General features: G+C 41.7%; 2 protein-coding genes and 1 non-coding gene across 4 annotated transcripts; 1 reads left to right on the top strand and 2 right to left on the bottom strand.

Moving 5' to 3' along the window:
* Positions 1-14,106: 14,106 nt before the first annotated feature.
* On the bottom strand, positions 14,107-14,178 carry TRNAM-CAU. Its single transcript has one exon. It is a non-coding gene; the product is annotated as a tRNA-Met (tRNA).
* A 999-nt stretch (positions 14,179-15,177) lies between these two features.
* Positions 15,178-18,178, top strand: LOC102705141 (cullin-3A-like). The gene is made up of 2 exons (XM_015833976.2): positions 15,178-15,536; positions 16,056-18,178. The coding sequence occupies exons 1-2, from the start codon at positions 15,367-15,369 to the stop codon at positions 18,094-18,096; spliced, it is 2,211 nt and encodes a 736-aa protein (XP_015689462.2). The 5' UTR covers positions 15,178-15,366; the 3' UTR covers positions 18,097-18,178.
* Positions 18,179-18,444: 266 nt separating this feature from the next.
* On the bottom strand, positions 18,445-22,335 carry LOC102704871 (probable hexosyltransferase MUCI70). 2 transcript variants are annotated; one of them, XM_040520285.1, is made up of 10 exons: positions 22,093-22,335; positions 21,485-21,578; positions 21,328-21,380; positions 20,486-20,841; positions 20,044-20,255; positions 19,466-19,722; positions 19,361-19,383; positions 19,205-19,252; positions 18,850-18,968; positions 18,445-18,758 (listed from the first exon to the last, which is right to left on the bottom strand). In XM_040520285.1, exons 1-9 carry the CDS (start codon positions 22,259-22,261, stop codon positions 18,888-18,890), a joined length of 1,293 nt encoding a protein of 430 aa, XP_040376219.1. In that variant the 5' UTR covers positions 22,262-22,335; the 3' UTR covers positions 18,445-18,758; positions 18,850-18,887. The 2 variants fall into 2 exon arrangements, with proteins under 2 accessions (XP_040376219.1, XP_040376218.1); XM_040520284.1 differs by having other exon boundaries at positions 19,205-19,383.
* Positions 22,336-22,942: the final 607 nt, after the last annotated feature.

The following is a 22,942-nucleotide window of genomic DNA, read 5'->3' as shown; positions in this document are numbered from 1 at the left end:
TTCCCAACAATAACTTTACTTTATTTATCTAAACATGCTGGCCATGCTAGTCTAACCGATGAAGAACACTATCACATCTACCACGCCCAGTGAGTTCTATTGATGTGGCCAAAAGTTTGAGATCTAGAAATAATATTAGAGGATTTAGTCTTAAATTTTAAAAATAAAAAAATTCAAACAAAAGGTTCTCTCTTTTGTTTCTTCATCTGACGTGTACCAACATAGAGTAAAGAAATATCAAAATGTTATTTACTTTTCAAACTCCAATTTGTTTTCCCACTTTCCCAACTTGAGTGCATTACTTACTTTAACATTGGGTACATCAAAGTGATATAAATAAACTATAGGAGTTGATATAAATAAGCTATAAGAGTTGTCACTTTATATTTATGATGAGTGGAGGATAGAGACGATGACAAAGGGGTTGGCATGTTTGTAGCACAAGCTCACGAAGCTCTTTGAAGGAGTAAGGCCGCGTTTTCCGTTAGTTAACTTATCAGGTACGGAAAACGTAGTAATAGATTAGTACATAATTAACTAGTTATTAATTATTAAAAAATATAAAATAGAATAATATGATTTTTTAAACAACTTTTCTGTAGAAAATTTTTGAAAAAAATACACCATTTAGCTGTTTGGGAAGCGTGCACGTGAAAAACGAGAGAGATAAGTTAACTAATAGGTGGAGCTGAACGCGGCCTAAGGTGGACTTGGTATCAAATGTTTTAGTATGCATGTATAACTAACTATTGTATAAGTAATTGTAGATTAACTATTATATAAGTAATTGTAGATAACGTGATAATTTATATAAATAACTATTGTATAAGTGGACTATAGATTGATCATAGATGATGTGATAATTTTTAGACATAGTATTTAACTATACTATTAACCTTGCTTTAAAGATGAAGTCACTGTAAAACAAATGGAGATAGAAAATAAAGCCTTTATACAACAGAGAGTGAAGGGGGGTCCAACCTAGAACAGCTAGGGCTTGAGCCTTAAGCTTACCTCCAAAATTATATACAAATTCCTTAATTAAATCACCATGGAAGTTTTTTAGCAAAAAAATAACTCAAGTCCTAGGCTATCCCTAGTTAGTAGTCTATAATAACTTATGGATCCTACACTTAAGAGAGTAGTTACTTAGGTGGTAATTCAGAACAAAAATTACTGATAGGTCTATAGATATAATAACACATATAATATTTTTATTTCAAATTAATAATACAATTAATAAAAAACTAAAATAGCTAAATATTAGAATTCTATCTAGGATCATGTGACCATGGCTAGGACTACGTTGAAACGCCACCGGTTACTTACTACGTTAGTAATTATATTATTACACAAAGAACATGTTTGCGTTACTTGATTAATTAATGTGTACTATTTTTTAGATAATGGATATAATATCCAGCCAATTAATGTGTACCATGTGTAGTTGTATTTCGAGGTCCGCCTACATACGTGTATTGGTAGAAAGAGTTTGCTCTTTTGTTGCATGGACAATCGTCGGTCCTTCTCGTCGAGATCGATTTCCCTCTTCCTCACCGAAAAGTCCACACTCCACACCGTTCTTCCTCCCTTTTCAGATGGTCCAGACTTCAGAGCCGGAGGTTTTGGCTGCGGTCCTATTTGCGCACACATGACGGTACACCTGCCAGGCCATATATCTCACTGGCAAAGCTGACCCTGGCATGCATGGAAGAGCCGTCTGGGCGCCCGCTCATAAATTCCACTGTCCTGTTGATCGACCGTGGCCAAACCCATCAGGTCATGAAGTCATTGTCCTCAGCAATTTCCGGAATGTATACTTTCTTGGTTTATACACACGTATTTTTTGTACTACTAAATTATGTATTTGTATAATATTTTTTTAAAAAATATACCATCTTATATTTTAAAATTAGATTTAAACTTTTTAGTTCAATGTTTATATTATTAAGTATACCATTAAAAATCATAAAATTATTCATCGTTTAGGGAAGAAAAATAACAACAGCGTATGTGCTTATCTACTGCGAGACGAAAAATGTACACCTATCCTCCATCAATCGGTCAAGCATTTGTTTCTTTCCTTATCCCCACCAGAACCATCACATCTTTTCGCTTTTGGTTATTTTTATAAGCCAAAGTTAAAATTTTTAGCCTTAGAATTAATTTTAGGGTTTTTTTAACCAAAGTTTATTTTCTATTGAAGGTGGCTCACTGGAAGAGATTCGTTTTGTCAGTCAGCAAAACCTACTGCCGAAAGAAATTTCCCTCGATCCTGCATGTGTTCTCAGCCCGGTGACCGATACACAAGAGAGAATGGTCTTGACTTTTAGATCGCTATATATATATATATATATATCATTTGATATTTTTTTATTCAAAACCAAACATATGTACGGTAATCTGTACAGGAACCAGCATCACACATTCACACGTACGTACGTACGACAGATGTAGACGGGATCATCGATCAGTACAGTGAGCTAGCGGTCAAGTGGTGTTGGCACCCTAGCTACCGGTAGGGTTAAAAGTGATTCGGATAATTTCCGTCCGACCGGATCGTTTTTTGGATTCGGATAGCTTCAGTCGGATAGTTCCGGAAATTTTCGGATACGGAATCGGATTCGGATATTTTTTTTCGGATACAGAAACGAATACGGTACGGGTGATATCCGTCATATTCGGATATCCGTCGGATAGTATCCGGATTTTTCCCGGATATCCGGACCTATGCATTGATTATTCAATCAAATCAGCTTGACCTAAAGAAGTCCATCCCAACGGTCAAACTAGTGTTAACCTTAGTTGGTTCTGATTAACTAGCTTCAAGTAGTCTAGGCATCCACGACCATACAACCGCAACGGATATTTGTTTTTATGGTATTAGTAATTACTTATATTTAAAAATATTGATAAGTTATATACTTATATTAAAGAAATAACAAGTTATATTTCTTTAATGATACGTGAAGCTTAGTTTAAGATGTTTTTATGTTCCGATTAATATTTGTCACTGTATTTGTTTCGATCCGTATTCGCTCTGTATTTGTATTCGATAATATTCGATTCTGTTTTCATATCCGAGTTTCCGATTTCGATTTCGATTTCAAAAAAAAAATGAAACGAATATGATAGAGCTAGTTTTCGACCGTATTCGATCCGTTTTCATCCCTAGCTGCCGGCCTACGGAGCCGAGCAGAGAGCAGCCGCGAAATCGGCGAAAAAGACGGCACGGAAGCCCGGAGACCCGGGTGGCCCGGCGGCCGGGCGTACGCGTACGCGTACGTGTTGCTCCGCGCCGCGCGGACTCGCGGTTGCAACTGCTAGTCGCGCTGGTGGCGGCCCAGCGGCATGCGCGCGTGGCGCGCGGCGGGTGCGGCCGGCCGACTGATCCCGCGAGCGCGCGGGATCGAGGAGGGGTGGGCCGGTGCTCCCTCCCGCGAGTGCAGTGCAGCGGTGGGACGTTGGTGGTTGGCGCGCGCCGATCGACCGGGATCCCCACGCCCACCACATTACACGCTTGGGCGCGGGCGGGCGGGCAGGCAGGCAAAGCGAGACGCGTCGGTTTATTTTGCCCCTCCGCTCCCGGCCGTCCGGACCACACCCGGCGCGCGGAGTATCTCTGAATTGACTGACCTTGACGCGGCCGTACGTCTCTGCTTCTCTCTGGTCCATGCAAACCCCGCCCCCGGGTTGATTATTGTGGCCTGCGGCTCGATCGTGTAGTAACCGTACGCGGTGTCACAATTTCTGGTCACACCCTCGCACGTCTGTGTACCGGTGTGTTGCCGCGTACGCCGGCCATTCGTCCAGATAAACATAATACTCCTGCTCTTTATCCTGCTGTCGATCGATCGTCACAAATTTACAACCAATCCGCCCACTACTAGATCTAATCTAATGCGTACAATAGTATACTGTTCGAATGAATTAATATGTGCTCATAAACTTGATCGTCAGATGCCATGTTCGTTGACATACGCACAGTTGTTTGTTGGGTTGTACTTTTGACATGTGGGAATTTGAGTTGAATCACCATGATTTCAGTTTTCGGGAATGAAGAACAACAGGTATGTATTGAGGCATGCTGGCCTTGCTGCGTGCCAACGGCAACCAAACAAGTGCACGTGATGACCTGTTTTATTTTTACTGCATGCAGATCGAATGCATGCGGGGTATCTCAGAACACATCTCCAGCTGTATAGAGGACACACAAGCTAGCAAAGCCGTACCTGGTTTCATTTATTAGGACTAGATGATGAACAGCATACCTTATTGAACATATATTTTAAAATTCAATTATTTGTGTAGTATATGAATATGAGTATCTCGATCACGGAAAGAAATCTTAGCTTTAATTTTCTTAGCACTTGACGATATGGGAAGCTATGATTGGTCCATAACTTCACACATTTTTTTAATCATATAACTTCACACCATTTTAGTTTGACCTTTGCTTTGACAGCCTTTTAATTATTTGCATGCATGTACCCCGAGTGAAGTACAGCATCGACATATGGACTTGGGAAAGAAATTAAAAGGATATTTCTCAGCCGTGTTGCGATGCGAATACATGACAGCATGGAGAACTGAGGTATCAAATGCATCTGGGCAGACGAGTGACAGCGCGAGGGCGCTTTCAATATCCACCGATAGTAGCTAGGCAACTGTACATGTATTGCACATCGAAATCATATATATCTTTCCATCGAATAATGTGGAACAATAGCAAAGTTATACATATGCGCGCACGCAAGTAAAAGTTTTCTGACGAAGAGATGCTTACTTTAGCTGAACAACGCCATGTGTGCTTATCAATTCAGAGGACCCACGTGTCTGCGGGCTCTGCCCTGGATATCTTGCGGATATATATTTGATCTCGTGTGGCACCTGCTTTGGACATCTTGACGGCCGGGCTGTTCAAGAGCAAGCGAGCTAGCTTCTTCGCAAGGAGAAAACAAACTTGAAGTTGGCTATTTAATGGGGGTCCATGAGATCAGGTCATCAGAACTTTCTTGGTGGAGTTTTAAGCCTGTCCTCTAATATTATTATAGTCTCATGTTTATTTTTCTCAATAATATAATTCACCTGTTTTCTAATAATTGACATTGAATACTATTGATTTTTTTTAACTTTGATTACTCTTTTTTCTATTAATTATTTCAAACACCAGAAAAATGTCATGTTATTAAAGTAAAAGTAAGGTAATACTATGTCCTAAATATAAGCATCACACTTTTGTTCATTTTAATCTAAGAATGCAATTAATAGTTAACGCTAAATGGACAAGTCGAATTTGTCAATTATTAAGAAGCTAAGGGAGTACCTTTTTGTTAGGGTACTAGACTGGTACAACAGATACAGAGGAGATATATGTAGTGCTGAGATATAATGACAACGGACTGGGGTTAGTATAGAGAAAAAACATTTCGTGAAAATTTGTATGTTCAAGGACTACTCAAGAAGATCTTAAGAGGTATAAAGTATAAGGATTGTGCTAAAAAGAATAGGTTGAAAAGCTAAAAAGATATAACGTCTAAATTTGATTATAAAAGGATCCATGAACCTTGGTCCTTTACTATCTCTACTTGCAGAAGAGGCATCAAGCCAAACAAAACATGTACTTCCTCCGTCTTATAAAAAAAAAATCTAGTACTGAATTTGATATATTCTATAAACAAAGTTGGTTTCTATGGGACAGGGGAGTAGCTCCTCATGAGCCAACTTAGGCTCATCTTGCTTCCGATACAAACCACGGAAGAGGCTTGTGCTCGACTCGTTTGACCTTTAAGCTGAGCCTGAGTACCTTTTTGACCCTTGCCAATTCACACTTATTGAGAAGAAGTCTTACGATGGGTCACTAACTTAAAAAAAAATTATTGAACATACACCCACATATGTATAATATTATGGGGGTAACAAGATGCATGACTCTATCATCAAAAGTCTGGTAATTTTCAAAAGGAAGATTTTTAATTTTTCCAACATTTCTCAAACAATGTTCAGTTTCATGATGTATATATGTGTTTTATGTTTGCTCCCTCCTCCTCCTCTTCTTCTTCCCTCCCCACCTCTCACGAGGTTGTGTGTGCGTGTTGCTTTTTTTTTTTGGTAAAAGTTGTGTGCATGTTGCTGTATTGGTGATTTGCTAATAATATAATACCATTTCCTTTTGTTGTGTTCTATGAACCTCGAGAAGTTTCACCTAAAACATAATGTTTCGTATAATTCACTCATCATACCAAAGCACAAAGATATATAAAATGATGATTATTAGCACTATGGTATTGTGCCACAGTTGGCAAGGAGTCCGACATGCCACCCTAGCCCACAAAGTGGAGAGAGAAATGGAATGGCAATGTTCAAAAAGATGGAGGGAAAAGATAGATAACGATTTCAGTTGTTACCGGTTACATACATAATGCACGCATGTACCAGTCGCTGATGCGACCAACGTACGGTACGTGGGGCTAGCACAAGACAGTGCGGCTGTATATATAGATGCATGGGCGCATGCACGCACGGCACGCACGGCCTGGCCTGGGCGTGAGGCAAACATTGGGTTGGAACATGAACCTACCTGCATTTAAACGTTGGCATTGCGAACAATTCGTATCGCATGCAACACACAGTGGATCGTGCACAGTGTGCAGCCCAAACATAAAACGGTTTAATTTACCACTATATGCATGGGAAGTGGGAAGAGAACGAAATATATATATTATTAATGTCGCGAGAGCAGTCTACCACTGCATGTGTGTTCTGTGATGTGTTCCTACCCTACTGGCTCCGATCCATGGCTGGCCCGGTCATGTCGTGCGTTCCGATGCACCATCTCGCGCGCGTGTCCGTCCGTGCATGCGGGCTAGTAGCTGACCACAAAGGGAACAACAGCCTGCGGCACGGACACGCACATAAAGCAGATCACGAGGAGCAATACAGATAGGCCACTACTTGATTGAGAGGGAAAGAAAAAAAAGGCGCTTAGATCGATCAGCCGGCTGCAAATTGCGATCCAGGGGGGGCAGCCAGGCAGGCTTGCTAGCTAATACTAGGGGGAGGCAAAACGGGCAGAGCTCGACGGTGACGTCTGCACCCATGCATGCAGTCCTCACCTCTGCTTCGCCTGCTGCGTGTGCGGCGCAACCTTTGCCTTGCCATTTGCTCGTGCCTCTGTACATACAGGCTTTGCACACAGGCTGTGTACACTACGGTCTACTCGTCCGTCCAAAAAAAAAAAGTTTTCTAAGTTTCCTAGGTCAAGCATTTGACCATCCGTTTTATTTAATTTTTTAAAAAAAATTAAAAAAATAGTCACGCGTAAAAGATTATTTATATTTTATCATGTAATAAAAATAAAAATATTAATTTTTAAAAAATTTTAAATAAGATGAAGAGTCAAAAATTTATTTATTTTGAGAATAAGGTTGCACCGGCTCGATCGGCTAAAATATTATAATTCTGGCCAGACGTCGCAGATTAGTTCACGGGTCCCCGGCGAGTGGGCCCAGGGGTATATACTACTACTAATACAGTAGCTCTCTGCAGCCGTTGGCAGGAGAGCATGCAGCTGCCCATACAGTACACTATGCTGATGCGTACTCCTGGCACAGCAGCAGTTACCATATCCATACTCCACCGGCGTGCATGGCAGGATTTCGATACCTATGCTCATGCGTAGTACACTCTCACTCTGTACTGCCAACGCGTAGGAGTACGTACGTAGGATTAGCGTTAAAGTATGGACAGGCGAGTACATGCGGACGAGGTCCCTAGATTTTCGGGTTTCAGGAGCCAGCGCAGCTATAGCTCTGCAAGCTCTAGATGCTCCTGTCGCAATTGGTCCAACGACTACTACCAGTTCCAGATTTCAGGAGCCAGCTGCATGCGTCCGCGTTGGTCCAATTAACTTGTGTGACCGTGCACGCATGCACGTTGCAGCCACTTGCACTTGCAGTGTCTGCTCCTGCCCGTGTCGCATGCATGGCACCGCTGGGCTAGCAAGCTTAGCTAAGCACCGAAGCAGGTGGGCTACTTTTATTTGATCAGTGCTCCTGCTGCTTGCTACCTCTGTACCTTTTTTTTTTAAAAAAAAACTTCATTTCTAGCTCATCTTATCTATTCCACGAAGATTTTAATTTTTAATGTAATTATTGTACTAAAGTTTAATAAAATATTGGGGGAGAAATATATTAAGATTTGAATTGGTACGGAAATATATAGATTGAGATTTAAAAAGGGAAAAGATGTAGTCTTTATAACTTTGTGTAGATATATCTTAGATAAGTTAAAATTATAGTTTTTTTTTTAAAGAACGGAGGGAGATAGGAGTGGAGTATTCATTAGATGTCAGGTTCAGGCTGAGGTGACGATGATCTATCTGTCTTCCAATCTCCCATAATTGTGATTGATCCTATATGTGTTACTCCTAGTTTTGAACCACCTGAAATATATATATGGCCGATCGAGTGCGCTTGCATGCATGCAACTGGACGGCCAGCGGCGGATCGGCGGCGCGCTCGCCAGGTTGCCGGCCGGGCGAGAGTCAAAGAGCGCATGATTGTTTTGCATGCGCCGGCCCGGCCGGCCGGATCGTGCGTGTGGGTTTGCTGCAGGACGCTGTACGTGCCATGATGCATGGCCCATTCATGCGATGATCCAGGAGAATTGAACCCACTGACCAGTACGGGAGCAGGAGCGCGCGCGTTAAAGCTGGTCACATTTCAAATAACCACCTTTGGTAAAAGGAAAAATAAAAAGAAAAGAGTTTTGGATGACAGAATTCCGATCATGTGGCGAATAAATTCCTATCTACAGTACTTTGAGACACAGAAATGGTCTAAAAAAATTCCATCAAGATTTCCTATGGAATATAGACTGTTTGAATGGAAAACTAACATGAGGCAAGTCATGCATATAATAGGTGTCTATTGTTGGAGTAGATTATCAATAATTTCTGAAATAATGATAATTTTTTTTCTCAAATACTTAATTTATAAATAAAATATATTATACAAGTAGATTTTCCTTAAAAAATGCTATCATAATATCATAAAGTTGTTATATTTAATAGGAACTTAGATTGTTGGAATTTAAAAAATTAACCAAATATTGTCTCAACTAAATGTAAAATATTTATGATCAAAGTATGTATACGATGCATACTCAATCCGTTTACCAAACATTTTTGGTGTACATAGACCATGTCTCACAACTACAAATATGTTCAATTTTATCACCCTGTAAGTGTCGGTTGAGAAAAATTTGACATTGATTAGGGATTTCCTGCTCATCCACCCCTCCCATGCCTTATACCGATAAGAACCAACACTCATGGCATTACATTAGTACTGATTCATAAAGAAACTGACATTAAAATTATCAATATTGGCTTGTTAAAAATCGAGCATTGTTGTGTGTTGGTTTTTAAAATTAATGGGCACCGAGGGCACTCTCTAATATTTTTAAGTCGATCCATCTCTCTTGCTTCTTGTTTCCTCCCCACCCCCACTGCTTTCTCCCTCCTAGACGTCGGTTGTGCCACTATCCCACTTCCTCACCACCTCCTGTCCCCTCACCTAGCACATCGGTCTCTCTAAGCATAGGGATCTCCGGATCTAGCTACTTTGGAGCTTTGTGGCCATTAGATCTAGTAGGCACGACCGATTCAACGGAGGTGGTTTCTTCTACCTCCCCTGACATGGTGGCGACTCTTTCCACCTCTCTTAAAACAACGTCAATATAACGGAGAGGAGAGGGGGATCATAGCTAGTAGTGGCCAAAGAAAGAACTTGCGTCCCTCCAAGACATTGTCCATCATGAACTTCTTCACACTATCAGCATGATGCGTAGGGTTCTCATAGTAATGGCTGAGGAGCAAACACATGTTCCTACAAGACCATGTATGTCATGAACTCGTTCAAGAGTGTAGATACATACAATATCTACATCTTCAAGGTGTTGAAGCATGACCATTTGACCTAGACATCTCATCCAAGACCTAAGCGATTGAGGGTTAGGCCGAGGATGTAGGTTCAGGTGGTTAACCTAAGCAACACCCTCATCCTGTACATTGGAAGTAGTGTGCCAAAGACCTCTCAACCCAAACTCATAACCTCGATATGGTTGACCCGGGTTGGACACTAGCTCAGGTTCCTCCTCAGGAGATCTCGGGCCAGGATAGCTCCCAGTGTCCCACCTACCGCATTCAACTCTATAGGGAGGATGCTTTACGTGTGGTGGCATGCATTGAACGGGACACGAGATTGACAAAGGACTTTCGACAAGACGAATACTGCTCCAGGTGGCAGAACCATGAGTGGCCTACCTACTAGGACACTTCCCTCTTATACCCCGCACATGTTTGGTTGGACAGTGAGGCCACCATGGAAGGCACATCACCGACGGCTTTGCTGTCGTGGACAAAACTGACCATGTTTACCTCTTTTGTCTAGTAGATTTCTTGGGATGGGGGATCCCCAAAGAGCATATAAGGAGATAACCTTGACTAAGAGAGAGTATGCTTTCGGTCAACAAACATTGTAGTTAAACAAGTAATCCAGGACACAAAAGTACGTAGGGTCTCATGCTTAGTAGTGGACCGAAATGCTAGTGTACACTTTCCACGTACCCCGATCTGACCGCATTCATCAAGCAGGCAGAAGGCTGGACACAAAACGGGGGCCAACTTGGGCTCCCACTCTTAACACTCGTCTGTCGCCATCAACAGTGACTTCCTTCATCTCCCTTGGAATAGTGACTACTCCATCCTTCTCCTTCAGCCTCCTTGGCCTCAAATGCAACTCTTCCGCCATGGCAACCATGGGCAGGGGGAGCAAAGTGTGGTAACGTAGGAGGTGGTGCTAGCACAACGATAAGGCGAGGTTATGTCAAATGCAATTTTTTTTTGAGTTAACAATTGTGTACTTGTTATCAAATATGGTCGAGACACATGTTTGTATAAGGATCCAAATGTTATGTAATGTGCTGGTTCAACTTCATGTTCTATACATTTGTGATTGCTCCATGTTGTATTTTGTCAATAAAGATGCTCGCTGATGATGCATCGGCTTGGCTCCAATCGAGTCAAGCCAACTCCAATTTTTTAATTCTCATCTCCATTTCTTAATCCATCATTTATGATATCTTTTCATAAGAGATGAATAAATAGATTCGATTCTAGGAACCGATACTGATAAGGGTGTAATAACCAGCATTAATATATATGTTGATCTATAGTAATGTCTTACTATAGCCCTAGCCTGTCCTATGCCAAATTAATACGAAGGAATGCAATCCTACAAATGTGTATCAGCTATGATGTGATATACTATGTACTTGTTGCCAGTATGCATAGAATGGATAGTTCATCAGATGAACATGGAAAATTTTGCATATGCTAAAATTGTGCAGATGTAATGTTTGTAAGAATGCGAATCAATCTTGTGAGCCTATGGTAATTAAGGGAATGAGCAATGCATGTATCCTCAATAAAGATCCCTATCTTGCAATACTCAAAGGGCACGTTATGTACAATGCACGTGGTTTGGAGTAGGGTTGAGGACGTTTTTTTCATTTCAGCCCCACCCAGACCAACGCCGCTCGATTGGGACCGGACGATGCTTGCCCCCTCTCCTCTCTCCGTCCGACCAGACCGGAACTCGATGGCCTGGGTACGGATCTCAGTGACGAAGCAGTAGAGCTCGGCAGATCTTGACGGCCGGGCGACGGAGCTTGGCGGAGCAGGTGCTCACTTTTCTCTCCTCCCTCCTGCTTTGAGCCCACACTAGGCTCCCTCTAACAGAGCCACTCGTGTCCTCTGCAAGCTCCATGAGCCTCTGCAGGGGCACAGTGCACTCTATCATGGCTGATAGGCTTCGACGTGGTGAGCTAGAGCCACACGCGACGTCAAAACATTGTTCGTGCCCTAATAAGAACGCGTGCGCGCCACAAACATCACGTACGATGAATCGACGAAGGTGAAAAAGAAAAAAGAACGTTAAAAGCAACATCTAGCTAGGAGTAGCTAGCTAGCGCTGTACATGCCACTGTACTAATGGAAGAGGAAACAGCAGATGCAGAATTGCAGATGCTAGTATGGCCGAGCTTGCAGGCAAAGGACATCGCGAGAATAACAGCGAGTACTATATACCGTCATACTACCAAGAAGCAATAGTGAAGCTAGCAAATATGCTCGCCATCACCGCTATGGATCATGCATGCATGCGTCGCCTTCTCGCCAGCTTGCTCAGTGCCCACGGTGGCGGGCTCGCCAGTAGGCAGTCGCCCTTCATTTGTTGGCGGCGGCGGCGGCGGCGGCGGCGGCTGTGGACACAGTACTCGGCACGCCCATGCAGCACTGAATCGACCGTGCATCTCCATATGCTTGTAGCCAATGCATACGCATGTATGTACATGCTTTGGTGGATCCTTAAAACGCTCAATTAATGCATTAAGATGGTCCGGTCGAGATAATTAATTAGAGACTGAGACTCTGAGAGTAACGCAGGGCACGATCCTACTGCGGAGTTCTTCGCACTTCCGAAACCTCTGACGTACTGGTTATCAATATCATTATGCATGCCCAATTATTGGCATCTCTCGTGGGAGTTGGTGTACTGCAGGTTTGCATTAGTAGTAAGTTGATGGAGTGGTAGTGTGTCAGATCGATGGAGCTAGCGCTGCGATAGCAAACATGCGATGTTGGGCGAGTTAATGGAGGCACTGCACAGGCCATAGATGGGGGGTGATACGATCGGCCAGAGCTGCATGCATGCATGCTCTAGCTGGATAATATCTACCGGTCAGAGCGCTGGCTGACAGTGCAAATTAATACAGATCGATCGATCGATCGATCGACTTCATCGTCGTAACGTACGGCTGCAGGCACGTACTAAGTCGTAAGGTTGCAGCCAAATTGATTTGGGAATTTATAGAGATTCATGCACCCGCAGCCATTAAGCTAGCTTCTTTTAGTACTATGATCGAGAGCGTTAATTATATCGATCGAGCAATATTACTAGCCATTTAGCCAGCAGTTGACGTATCGCGCGGTGGCTTAATTGGAGTCGTCGGCTTTGCTGCTCCTGCGTGCAAACAGCGAGCAGCAAAGCGGGTGGTGGCGCGCGGCACGGTGCTCTTTACCGGCCAAAAAGGCGCGGGCGGGCATGCAGCTTTTTTCGAGCTAGCTAGAGCGCGTACGTGATCCGCGTCGGATGAACAGTGCGTGCGCCAGCCAGTGCTGCCCCGCCACCGCGGGCCGTCCCGTCTCGTCTCGTCTCATCTCTCGTGCTTTCGTGTGACCGCGTCGGCGATGGATCAATACATCTCTGCATGTGCCCGAGATGGATGGATGGATGGATGCATCGATCATATCTATCGCGGTCGTCCAGGGGATCGATCGTCGAGCAGTTGCGCAAGCAGATTGCAGTAGAGGTCTGGATCGATGGAATTGCTGATACATGGTGGAATACTGGGGCGCCGGTCGGTCAGCCGGGCACGGGACGTCCCCTCACGTGAATGGTTTTATGTTAAGGCTGCTGCTGCTGCTGCTGCTGCTGCTGTGTCTATGCCGATCGATGCATGCATGCGTCATGCGTGTACACGAAGGGAAAGGCGTGTCGAGTCGTGTGTGTGCGGTTCCTCGAGCATGCCAGTGAGTACACTTCAAGTCTACAACTATTAGCAAAAACGTTGGGCCTTACGAGCTGTGTTTTGTAGACGTCTAATGGGCCACACTTTTTGGGCCAGTAGTTGAGGTGGTGTTTAGATTGAGAAAATTTTGATCGGACGTCGGAAGAGGTTTCGGGACACGAATGAAAAAATGAATTTCACGGCTAGCCTAGAAACCACGAGATGAATCTTTTGAGCCTAATTAATCCATCATTAGCACATATTAGTTATTGTAGCACTTATGACTAATCATAGGCTAATTAAGCTCAAAAGATTCATCTTAAGATTTTTTTTATAACTGTGCAATTAGTTTTTGGTTTATCTATTAATGTAATGTTTTTAGAGAAAATTTTTGGGAACTTGTCCTGAGTATCGATCCGGATGGTTGTGTGAAAAAGGGAAAAATGAGGAGAAAAATCGGAAGCCCACTGAACTTATCAGAGCCAGGTTTCGATCCTGGGACCTGTGGGTTATGGGCCCACCACGCTTCCGCTGCGCCACTCTGATTTGATAATCAAGTGAAGAATAAAACTTTTAAGCAAAAGAATATGCAAATCTCTCCCTGTCTAAAATTCCAGAGGCATAGAGATGCTGTCAACTGATGATAAATCGTGCGGACAAGCCAGCAGATTGGCCAAGGATCATCGACAAATGAGAAAATCTGAGCATACTTAATAATACTCACTTCGTTTTTCTATTCTTTCTATTGCTAATAAATCTATCGTGTGTGTATATATTGATTCATAAATAAATTTACTTATAATTGAAAAGCCTTACAATATATGACGAATAAAGTATTAGCCACTGCTATCGGAATTTTCAGTGGTTTTGCATAAAAACCTTTTTCTACGCGTGCGATCATCATACTGGAACCCAATAATCGAACTTATAATAGTACCTAACCAATTTCTTACCGTTACATTTAGTACCTAATCCATAAGGGAATGCCGTGCTGTCCCGACAACTGTGAGACAAGATTAATGCAAGAATCATGTCGCGAGAAATGATTCTGCATACTTTTCCTGGTGTATGTGGATAAGGTGAATTTGATCATTTTAGGCTTTTATTTAAGAACTAGTAGCTAGGAATTAGTTTCATTCATGCCAGGTTTTTTTTTGTAAAAAAAGAAACCTCGTGTACTTTCTAAATAATGAACAAAATAAAGCGTAAGACTCCGAGTGAAACATTACTATAGTATAACATACTAACGAATGTTAATTCCAAGCTAGTTGTGATTGTTAAATCATGATAAAATCTCTAATTTAGATTAAAAGGTACACATTAAAATTTCTTAGTTCTAAATTTCTTAGTTGTAAATTTTAGAATTATTTTACAATGGAACTAAAATTAAGAATCCACAGCATATATATAAGTTATTATACTATTTGTTTATTCTGAATTTCTGGCTAACCATGCAAGGAAGTGATGGAAAATATAAGCAGATCAGTATACATAAAAGTACACAGAGCCTAAAAGAAAAAGAAAAAGAAAAGAAAAGAAAAGAAAAGAAAGAAGGAAGGAAGGAAAGAGAAGGAGCCTCTTCTCTGTATTCCTCTCTGTTCTGTTCGCCGCGGCGCTGCGCCCTCCTCTCCAGTCTGTCCACCACTCCACCGCACCCCACCCCCTTCTTCTCGACCGCACCCACCCCGGAGTAAAACCCTAGCCGCCGGCGGAGCGGGGGCCTCATCGGCGGCGATGAGCGGCGGCGGGCCGCCGAAGAGACGCAACTTCAAGATCGAGGTGTTCAAGCAACGCGTCGAGCTCGACCCCAAGTACGCGGAGCGGACATGGAAGGTCCTGGAGCACGCCATCCACGAGATCTACAACCACAACGCGAGCGGCCTCTCCTTCGAGGAGCTCTACAGGTTGGTAGTACAGCACCGACGCGCCGCACCCCCCCCCCCCCTAACCTAACCTGACCTGACCTGATTCTCTTGCCTCCGGCCATCGCCGTCGCTCCCTGTCGCTGCGGCTTGGCGAGCTAGATCCTACTGCTCCGGCCCGGCCCTAATCTGTGGTTAATTCGGTGCACCAAAACTAATAATCCTGCCCCTTTTTAGCTGATTATTACCCCGAACATTCCTATCGCACATATTGATGGCTGAAAGTGATTTATTCCGATAGAATTCTCTTATAGTATTTGTGATCCTATACATTTTCGTTAAAATATAAAAAAAGTTGTAGTCAACGATCAATATTAGGGAGATTGGGCGGGTACTAGGCATCGGATATTGATTATGCACACCCTTTGTTATCTGTAGTATTGACTTATTTGTTGGAAGAAGTCTATGTTCGCCTCTTTGGTCATCATAGCAAGTTGGTGATAAATAACTATCCTGAACATCACTTGATTGTAATTTGCTAAATTTCTTTCGTCTGTGCAGGAGTGCCTACAACATGGTGCTCCACAAGTATGGTGAGAAGCTATATGCCGGTCTGGAGAGCACTATGACATGGCGCTTGAAGGAAATATCAAAATCAATAGAGGCTGCACAAGGTGGTTTGTTTCTGGAGGAGCTGAACACCAAGTGGATGGATCACAATAAGGCACTGCAGATGATCCGAGATATTCTAATGTACATGGATCGGACATATGTACCGCAATCCCGTAGGACACCTGTTCATGAGCTCGGTTTGAATTTGTGGAGGGATCACATAATTCACTCTCCCATGATTCATAGTCGGCTGCTTGATACCCTCTTGGATCTTATACACAGGGAGAGAATGGGTGAAATGATTAACAGAGGCCTGATGAGGAGCATAACAAAAATGTTAATGGATCTTGGTGCTGCTGTATATCAAGATGACTTTGAGAAGCCGTTTTTGGAAGTTTCAGCTAGCTTCTACAGTGGAGAGTCTCAGGAGTTCATTGAGTGCTGTGACTGTGGGGACTATCTTAAGAAGTCTGAGAGACGACTCAACGAGGAAATGGAACGTGTCTCACACTACTTGGATGCTGGTACAGAGACAAAGATAACTAGTGTGGTTGAGAAAGAAATGATTGCCAATCACATGCATAGATTGGTTCATATGGAAAACTCAGGCCTTGTGAATATGCTTGTGGATGACAAGTATGATGACTTGGCTAGGATGTACAACTTATTCCGAAGGGTTTCTGATGGGCTATCAACAATCAGATATGTGATGACTTCTTATCTAAGGGAAACAGGGAAGCAATTAGTGACAGATCCAGAGAGGTTGAAAGACCCGGTGGAATTCGTTCAGCGTTTGTTAAATGAGAAGGATAAACATGATAAGATCATCAATGTTGCTTTTGGCAATGACAAAACTTTCCAGAATGCTCTAAATTCATCATTTGAGTACTTCATCAACTTAAACAACAGGTCACCTGAATTCATATCGTTGTATGTTGATGACAAACTACGGAAAGGGCTGAAAGGAGCCACAGAAGAGGATGTGGAGGTTATTCTGGATAAAGTCATGATGCTGTTTCGGTACCTCCAGGAGAAGGATGTATTTGAGAAGTACTACAAGCAGCATTTGGCAAAAAGATTACTGTCTGGCAAAACTGTTTCTGATGATGCTGAGAGGAGTATGATAGTTAAACTCAAGACAGAATGTGGGTACCAGTTCACTTCAAAATTAGAGGGCATGTTCACTGACATGAAGACCTCTCAGGACACTATGATAGATTTTTATGCCAAGAAGTCTGAGGAACTCGGTGATGGCCCTACACTTGATGTCCACATTCTTACAACTGGCTCTTGGCCAACACAGCCCTGTCCTCCCTGCAACCTTCCAACTGAAATCCTTGCAATATGCGACAAGTTCCGGTCATATTACCTTGGAACTCACAGTGGCCGGAGATTGACATGGCAAACAAACATGGGAACAGCTGACATAAAAGCCACATTTGGGAAAGGCCAGAAGCATGAACTAAATGTGTCCACTTATCAGATGTGTGTTCTCATGCTGTTTAATTCTACCGATGGGTTAACCTACAAAGACATTGAACAAGATACTGCTATACCTGCCTCAGATCTAAAGAGGTGCCTTCAATCTCTTGCTTGTGTCAAGGGGAAGAATGTTCTTCGCAAGGAACCCATGAGCAAAGATATATCGGAGGATGACACATTCTACTTTAACGACAAGTTCACAAGCAAGCTTGTTAAGGTCAAGATTGGGACAGTGGTGGCGCAAAAGGAATCTGAGCCTGAGAAGCAAGAGACTCGTCAACGGGTTGAGGAGGACAGGAAACCTCAAATTGAGGCTGCTATTGTCAGGATCATGAAATCCCGGAGGGTCTTGGATCATAACAGCATTGTGGCGGAGGTTACCAAGCAGTTGCAAGCCCGGTTCATGCCGAATCCTGTTGTCATAAAGAAACGCATAGAATCTCTAATTGAGCGTGAATTCTTAGAAAGGGACAAAGCAGATAGGAAATTATATCGCTATCTTGCATAAAAGGTCATTATGTGATTATTCATGTGCAAATGGCTTGTATTCATGTTAAATTTTCATGATGTTTGAGTTCGGCTCTATTCGTCCGACTTTGTCCGCTGAAATCATAGCTGCTTCGTGACTTCGGTTGCTCATTGATTAGATGAAAGTTTCAGAAAACCCCTCTTTGTCTAACAGTTCCATTGATGATCCTACATAACGGTGTTTATGTTATCTAACACTAAAATTTGCCCCATATCCATATTCTTTTAAGGATGCTCTTAACAAATCCGAGCTTGTGAAGAACATCTCAGGGCCATCATTGTTTTGTCCTAATGTTGCGTGGAGGTTAAGACATCACTTGCCACGAAGTCTAGCCATGGAGGCAATTACATATAATAATCTATTATCAGATAAAATAAGATAATATCATTGACCAGGATTGTAAGTGATTGTTTCTTGCTGAATGCGACCAGCAGTCAATGGTACAAAACTTTGAACTTGCTTGAACCTAAACTTGCAAGCTACAGGATTTTTCTATTGTAACAAAAAAGGAACACCGAGATAGGTGGCCATTACTTCTATAACAAAGACTGTGCAAGGTTTTCTTTATAGCAGCATGCTGCATGCCAGCATGGTTGAGGCATTGGCATTTTTTTCTGCTTCTCTGCTACAACAGGATTATCCTTATCCATGAATACAACATTACATCAGTGGTTTGTATGTAGAAACGGCGGTAATATGTAGGACAGAACGAATAGAGCATATTCATGTTACCTTTAGAATCCAAAATGCAGGTATTTCCCTGATGAATCTTAAAGATTAGCTGGAGGTGGATCTGCAGTCTCTTTAGCTCGGTGATGGAACAACTTAGTAACCGCTCTTCGTTCACAATCCTGTTTCAGCAGTAAATTGATATACACCTTATCAGGATTCTATGTAAACCTAGTCAGTTAAACGATGATCAAAACTATTCTTTGAAGTTGTTTATACAAAAAAAAAGGGAATTCCATGGAGTTCCATTTGGAACAGAAAAAATGTTAAGTCATGTGCTGCTATTTTTATTTTTCAATACAAAGCACAGCAGCAAAAGAAAAAGCAAGGATAAATGCTTTACAGGAAATTTTATTACCTTAAACATATTGAGGTGGAAAGGTTTTCCAGTATTCATTCTCCTGAGCTTCAAGTAAGTATATGCAAAACTCAACTGATCGCGTGAGGTGAACCGATTGACTTCATTAAACCAAAGGCATGAAAACAAATTAGACATTGGTGTGTGGGCACGTACAATGAAAGATCCTTCAGGCACATCTGCACAATTGTGATGTAAAAGATTAATAAAAGAAGCATTCCTGATGGGTAACTCATCAAACCACAAGTCAAAGATACAGACAACTCGGAAGAACAGGCTCTTTGCCAGATTCGTTAAACTTCAAAAGACCATCAGATTGGTAAAAGTAAAACTGCTCATCAATAGCAGTGTGATTGTACTTGTTCAGTCGCTTGTTTTGAAGCACTTCCTCCCAAACACAAGTGCGATCATAGTGCACTGAAATGGCATATTCTGCTTTTTTTCTCCATAAGAAATACTCAATGATAAGCATTGGATCAGCATTAAGGCGCAGTTTACTATCCAACCAGATAGAGTACCTAATAAAGTACAATTCTTTGGTTAAACAAAGAGAAAAATATGTATTGTGGAAATATAGGAACCAGTTGAAAGAAAGGATAAAAGTCCTAAATAACATTGTGAGTAAGTTAGGTGCCATTTATCAACCTGTTACCATTGTTGTTGTAGTATATATAAAAATTATTTTGTTGTAGGAATGCTCGACTGCAAACAGGACAATTTAGTTTTAGCCAATTAACAAATCTTCACGCAACTTATCAAATTCTATATCATCACCACCAAATATATTCTCCGTGCAACTTAACAAGATACAAATTGCACAAAATACATCTAAGACTTACATAGCAGATGGGAAGAGTCTGTGAGACAGAAATTTTGGCACCTTTCCTGATCTTCGCATATCCTTGTAGGGTAGTTCTTTAACTACAACAATTCTCCACATGCCAATGAATCCAGCTTCATCAGGGACACTCCTTTCAGAGGACAGAGTTCCCAGTGTTAGCTCATCCAGGAACATGATGAAGCATACATTCTTCTTAGAGTATGGACCAATCTGTGAGAGTTCAAACTGGTAATGTTTACAATGTAGTGTAACACTGCGTATTGTCGAATTTAGAAAATATCAGCAACACACACACAACAGTCATGGAAGGAGCCAAAGCTAGTAACTAATGTACTAGCATGAGGGAGCTAAACTACAAAATAATCTATTGCTCACAAATTTGCTACTATCAGACAAGGTGCTTACGTGCAGAAACGTATTCTTATGCACAAAAAAATTACCTTGCTCTTAGTTGGTTTCCTTAAGTAATCTGAGCTTCCAAAAATGCATGATGATGCAACAACACGGCAGGAAGCCATATACATCTGGTCATTTTCATCCAAATCAAATCCAGTATCAGTGTAATCGTCTGGTCCTTGCACAAAACCACAGTGGAGGGTTTGGTTTCTTGCATAATATGTTTCTTCTCGTTCCTGAAGACTCTGGTGTCCACCAAACAATGGTTCAAAAAGACCATTACTAGACAATGCATTCTCCTTCAAGATATAATTCAAAGAAAATCCTGTAAAATTGTTGTAGATAACAGGCTCCACTAGATCATCAACTGATGGTAAAAACTCTATTTGGCATGGTACATCTGCAAATTTTCATTTGATAAGTCAAAGTAGTAAGCAAGATGGAAGCAATAATAACTTTTATAAACAATACCTGGCATTTCCATCTAGCATATAAGTTGGCAAGACCTAGAAACTTTCTAATATAAATGATAAGAATCAGAATTGATGCTGACTTGTAGTACATCTGTTCAGAATATTAAAAAAATCAGAAAATGTTTGGTCAGCTTTTTATTACTTCGATGACTAATATATTTTGCACTGGTCACATGAAAATATAATATTTGCACATTATTTTTCTGAATATATTCAACATATTCATACAGAGGAAAAGGTCAAGTTTGCATGTTGGAGAGCACACCCAAGTTCAAAATGCCATTACTGAGGGAGAAATGGTTAACATTAATCAAAGTAATAGATATTCTGAACCATTAGCTAGTATGACTAAAAAATACCATTTTTGGGAACTAACTCAATATGTAGAGAGTGTAGTAGAAGAAATCTCTTACAATGCTTGTGAGATTTCTTTCGTCTTTTGAAGGGTTCCAGCTCATCTATGGCCCTAAGATGAGAAGTAAATTCAATGACTGTTGTTCCATGGTAGCGACAGGAACGTATATAGACACAACTAAATACTATGTCATATGGAAAACTCGACAAACTCACATAGACAAATTTTCCTTAACCTTAGCATCGAGAGTTTGTCTTTGCTCTGTTCTCTCCTCAACATCCTTCATACTATCCATATCATGATGTTTTGCTGTAAAGCATAGCATCAAACTTCATTCCAGCGAAGTATCAGAACATTATCAACAAAAGAATCAGACTATTCTCACTTAAAGTTAGTGAGTTTCCTAAGGGTCCAAATATCCGTTCTTCTTTCTAGTCCTATCACATATGCACGTTACACTGCTTCCCGTTCCTCTAACAAATCAAAAAGTCTAAACCTGTTTTACAATTAAAGTGTCACAGGCTTGAATATGACATGATGTAAACAGGAAAACTATTTTAAGTTTTCATTTGTGCCATCCTTAATAAAATATTTTGAATTTCCATTTCGGCCATGCTTAGTTTCCGACACACTCCAAGTCAGAAGCCTCTCGGTCTAAACGAACCCCACGAATTATCGCAAATGATGTGTGAGAAAATATGTTAGTGCTACCACACACACTCGCGCACTATCAGCAGCCCCCATTCTCCACTACATTAAAAGCAAAACGATAGTTCTTACCCTAAAACTGCAGATCTCTAGCAGGTTGGTCTGTACAGCTTACCATGGAAGGGGAGATAGGGGTGGGAAGAGAAGGAGAGGTAGGCGAGGGAGACGAGCGCGAGGCCGAAGGCTGGGAGGAGGAGTAGGCGGCAATGACGCCGCTGCCGTCGGGGGTTCCGGCGTGGTCCGGCTGCCGCCGGAGTGGATATTGGTAGGCGGCGCTCCGGCATGCCCCCGGCGCGCTCTCCGGCGACGCGTAGGGGTGGCGAGCGCGGTTTCCCCCTTCTGGTGCCGTCTTGCTCTCTCATGATAAGATTAAGCAATTTTTTTTCAAAAACATCGTATCAAATTTTTAACACATATTTAAAATACTAAACAAGTCTAATTATAAAACAAATTTCAGATTTCGACCGAAAACCACGAGACGAATCTTTTAAGTCTAATTAATTTGTCATTAGCATATATTAGTTACTGTAGCACTTATTGCTAATCACATTCTAATTAGGCTCAGAATATTCATCTCATGATTTCTCCATAACTGTGTAATTAGTTTTAATGATCATGTATATTTAATGTCTAAAGATTTGATGTAATGTTTTTGAGGAAAGTTATTGGCACTCTAAGATTGGCCTCGTCGTCACATACTTACGTGTAGTGCAAAGTGCAAACCTTTTTTTTCTTTTTCTTTTTTTTCTTTTTTGAGGAAAAGAAAAAAATACTGACTGCAATGAAAAATGTAGTTAAACACCAGAATACGAGATCGCTGCCATTCGCCAATGGTGACGAAAGTTGCATTAGATGAGCCTATGACCAGTAGTGCAGCACTAGCTGCTATACTTTTTTACAGTTCTGAAAGAAAAGAAAAAGATCTACGCGGATAAAGCATGCTGAAATATGTTTAGATGCTACTA

The sequence above is a fragment of the Oryza brachyantha genome, chromosome 2 (genome assembly GCF_000231095.2).
Source record: "Oryza brachyantha chromosome 2, ObraRS2, whole genome shotgun sequence".
In the NCBI taxonomy this organism is placed as follows: Eukaryota; Viridiplantae; Streptophyta; class Magnoliopsida; order Poales; family Poaceae; genus Oryza; species Oryza brachyantha.
Note: the sequence above shows the minus strand (reverse complement) of the source record. Positions and strands in the feature narration are given on the sequence as shown.

Coding starts and splice junctions, on each gene's coding strand:
- LOC102705141 (XM_015833976.2), top strand. CDS start 15,367: ATGAGCGGCGGCGGGCCGCCGAAGAGACGCAACTTCAAGATCGAGGTG. Junction 15,537..16,055: donor TCCTTCGAGGAGCTCTACAG/GTTGGTAGTACA, acceptor TCGTCTGTGCAG/GAGTGCCTACAACATGGTGC.
- LOC102704871 (XM_040520284.1), bottom strand. CDS start 22,261: ATGCCGGAGCGCCGCCTACCAATATCCACTCCGGCGGCAGCCGGACCA. Junction 21,579..22,092: donor CCCCTATCTCCCCTTCCATG/GTAAGCTGTACA, acceptor TATGCTTTACAG/CAAAACATCATGATATGGAT. Junction 19,723..20,043: donor AGACTCTTCCCATCTGCTAT/GTAAGTCTTAGA, acceptor GTACTTTATTAG/GTACTCTATCTGGTTGGATA.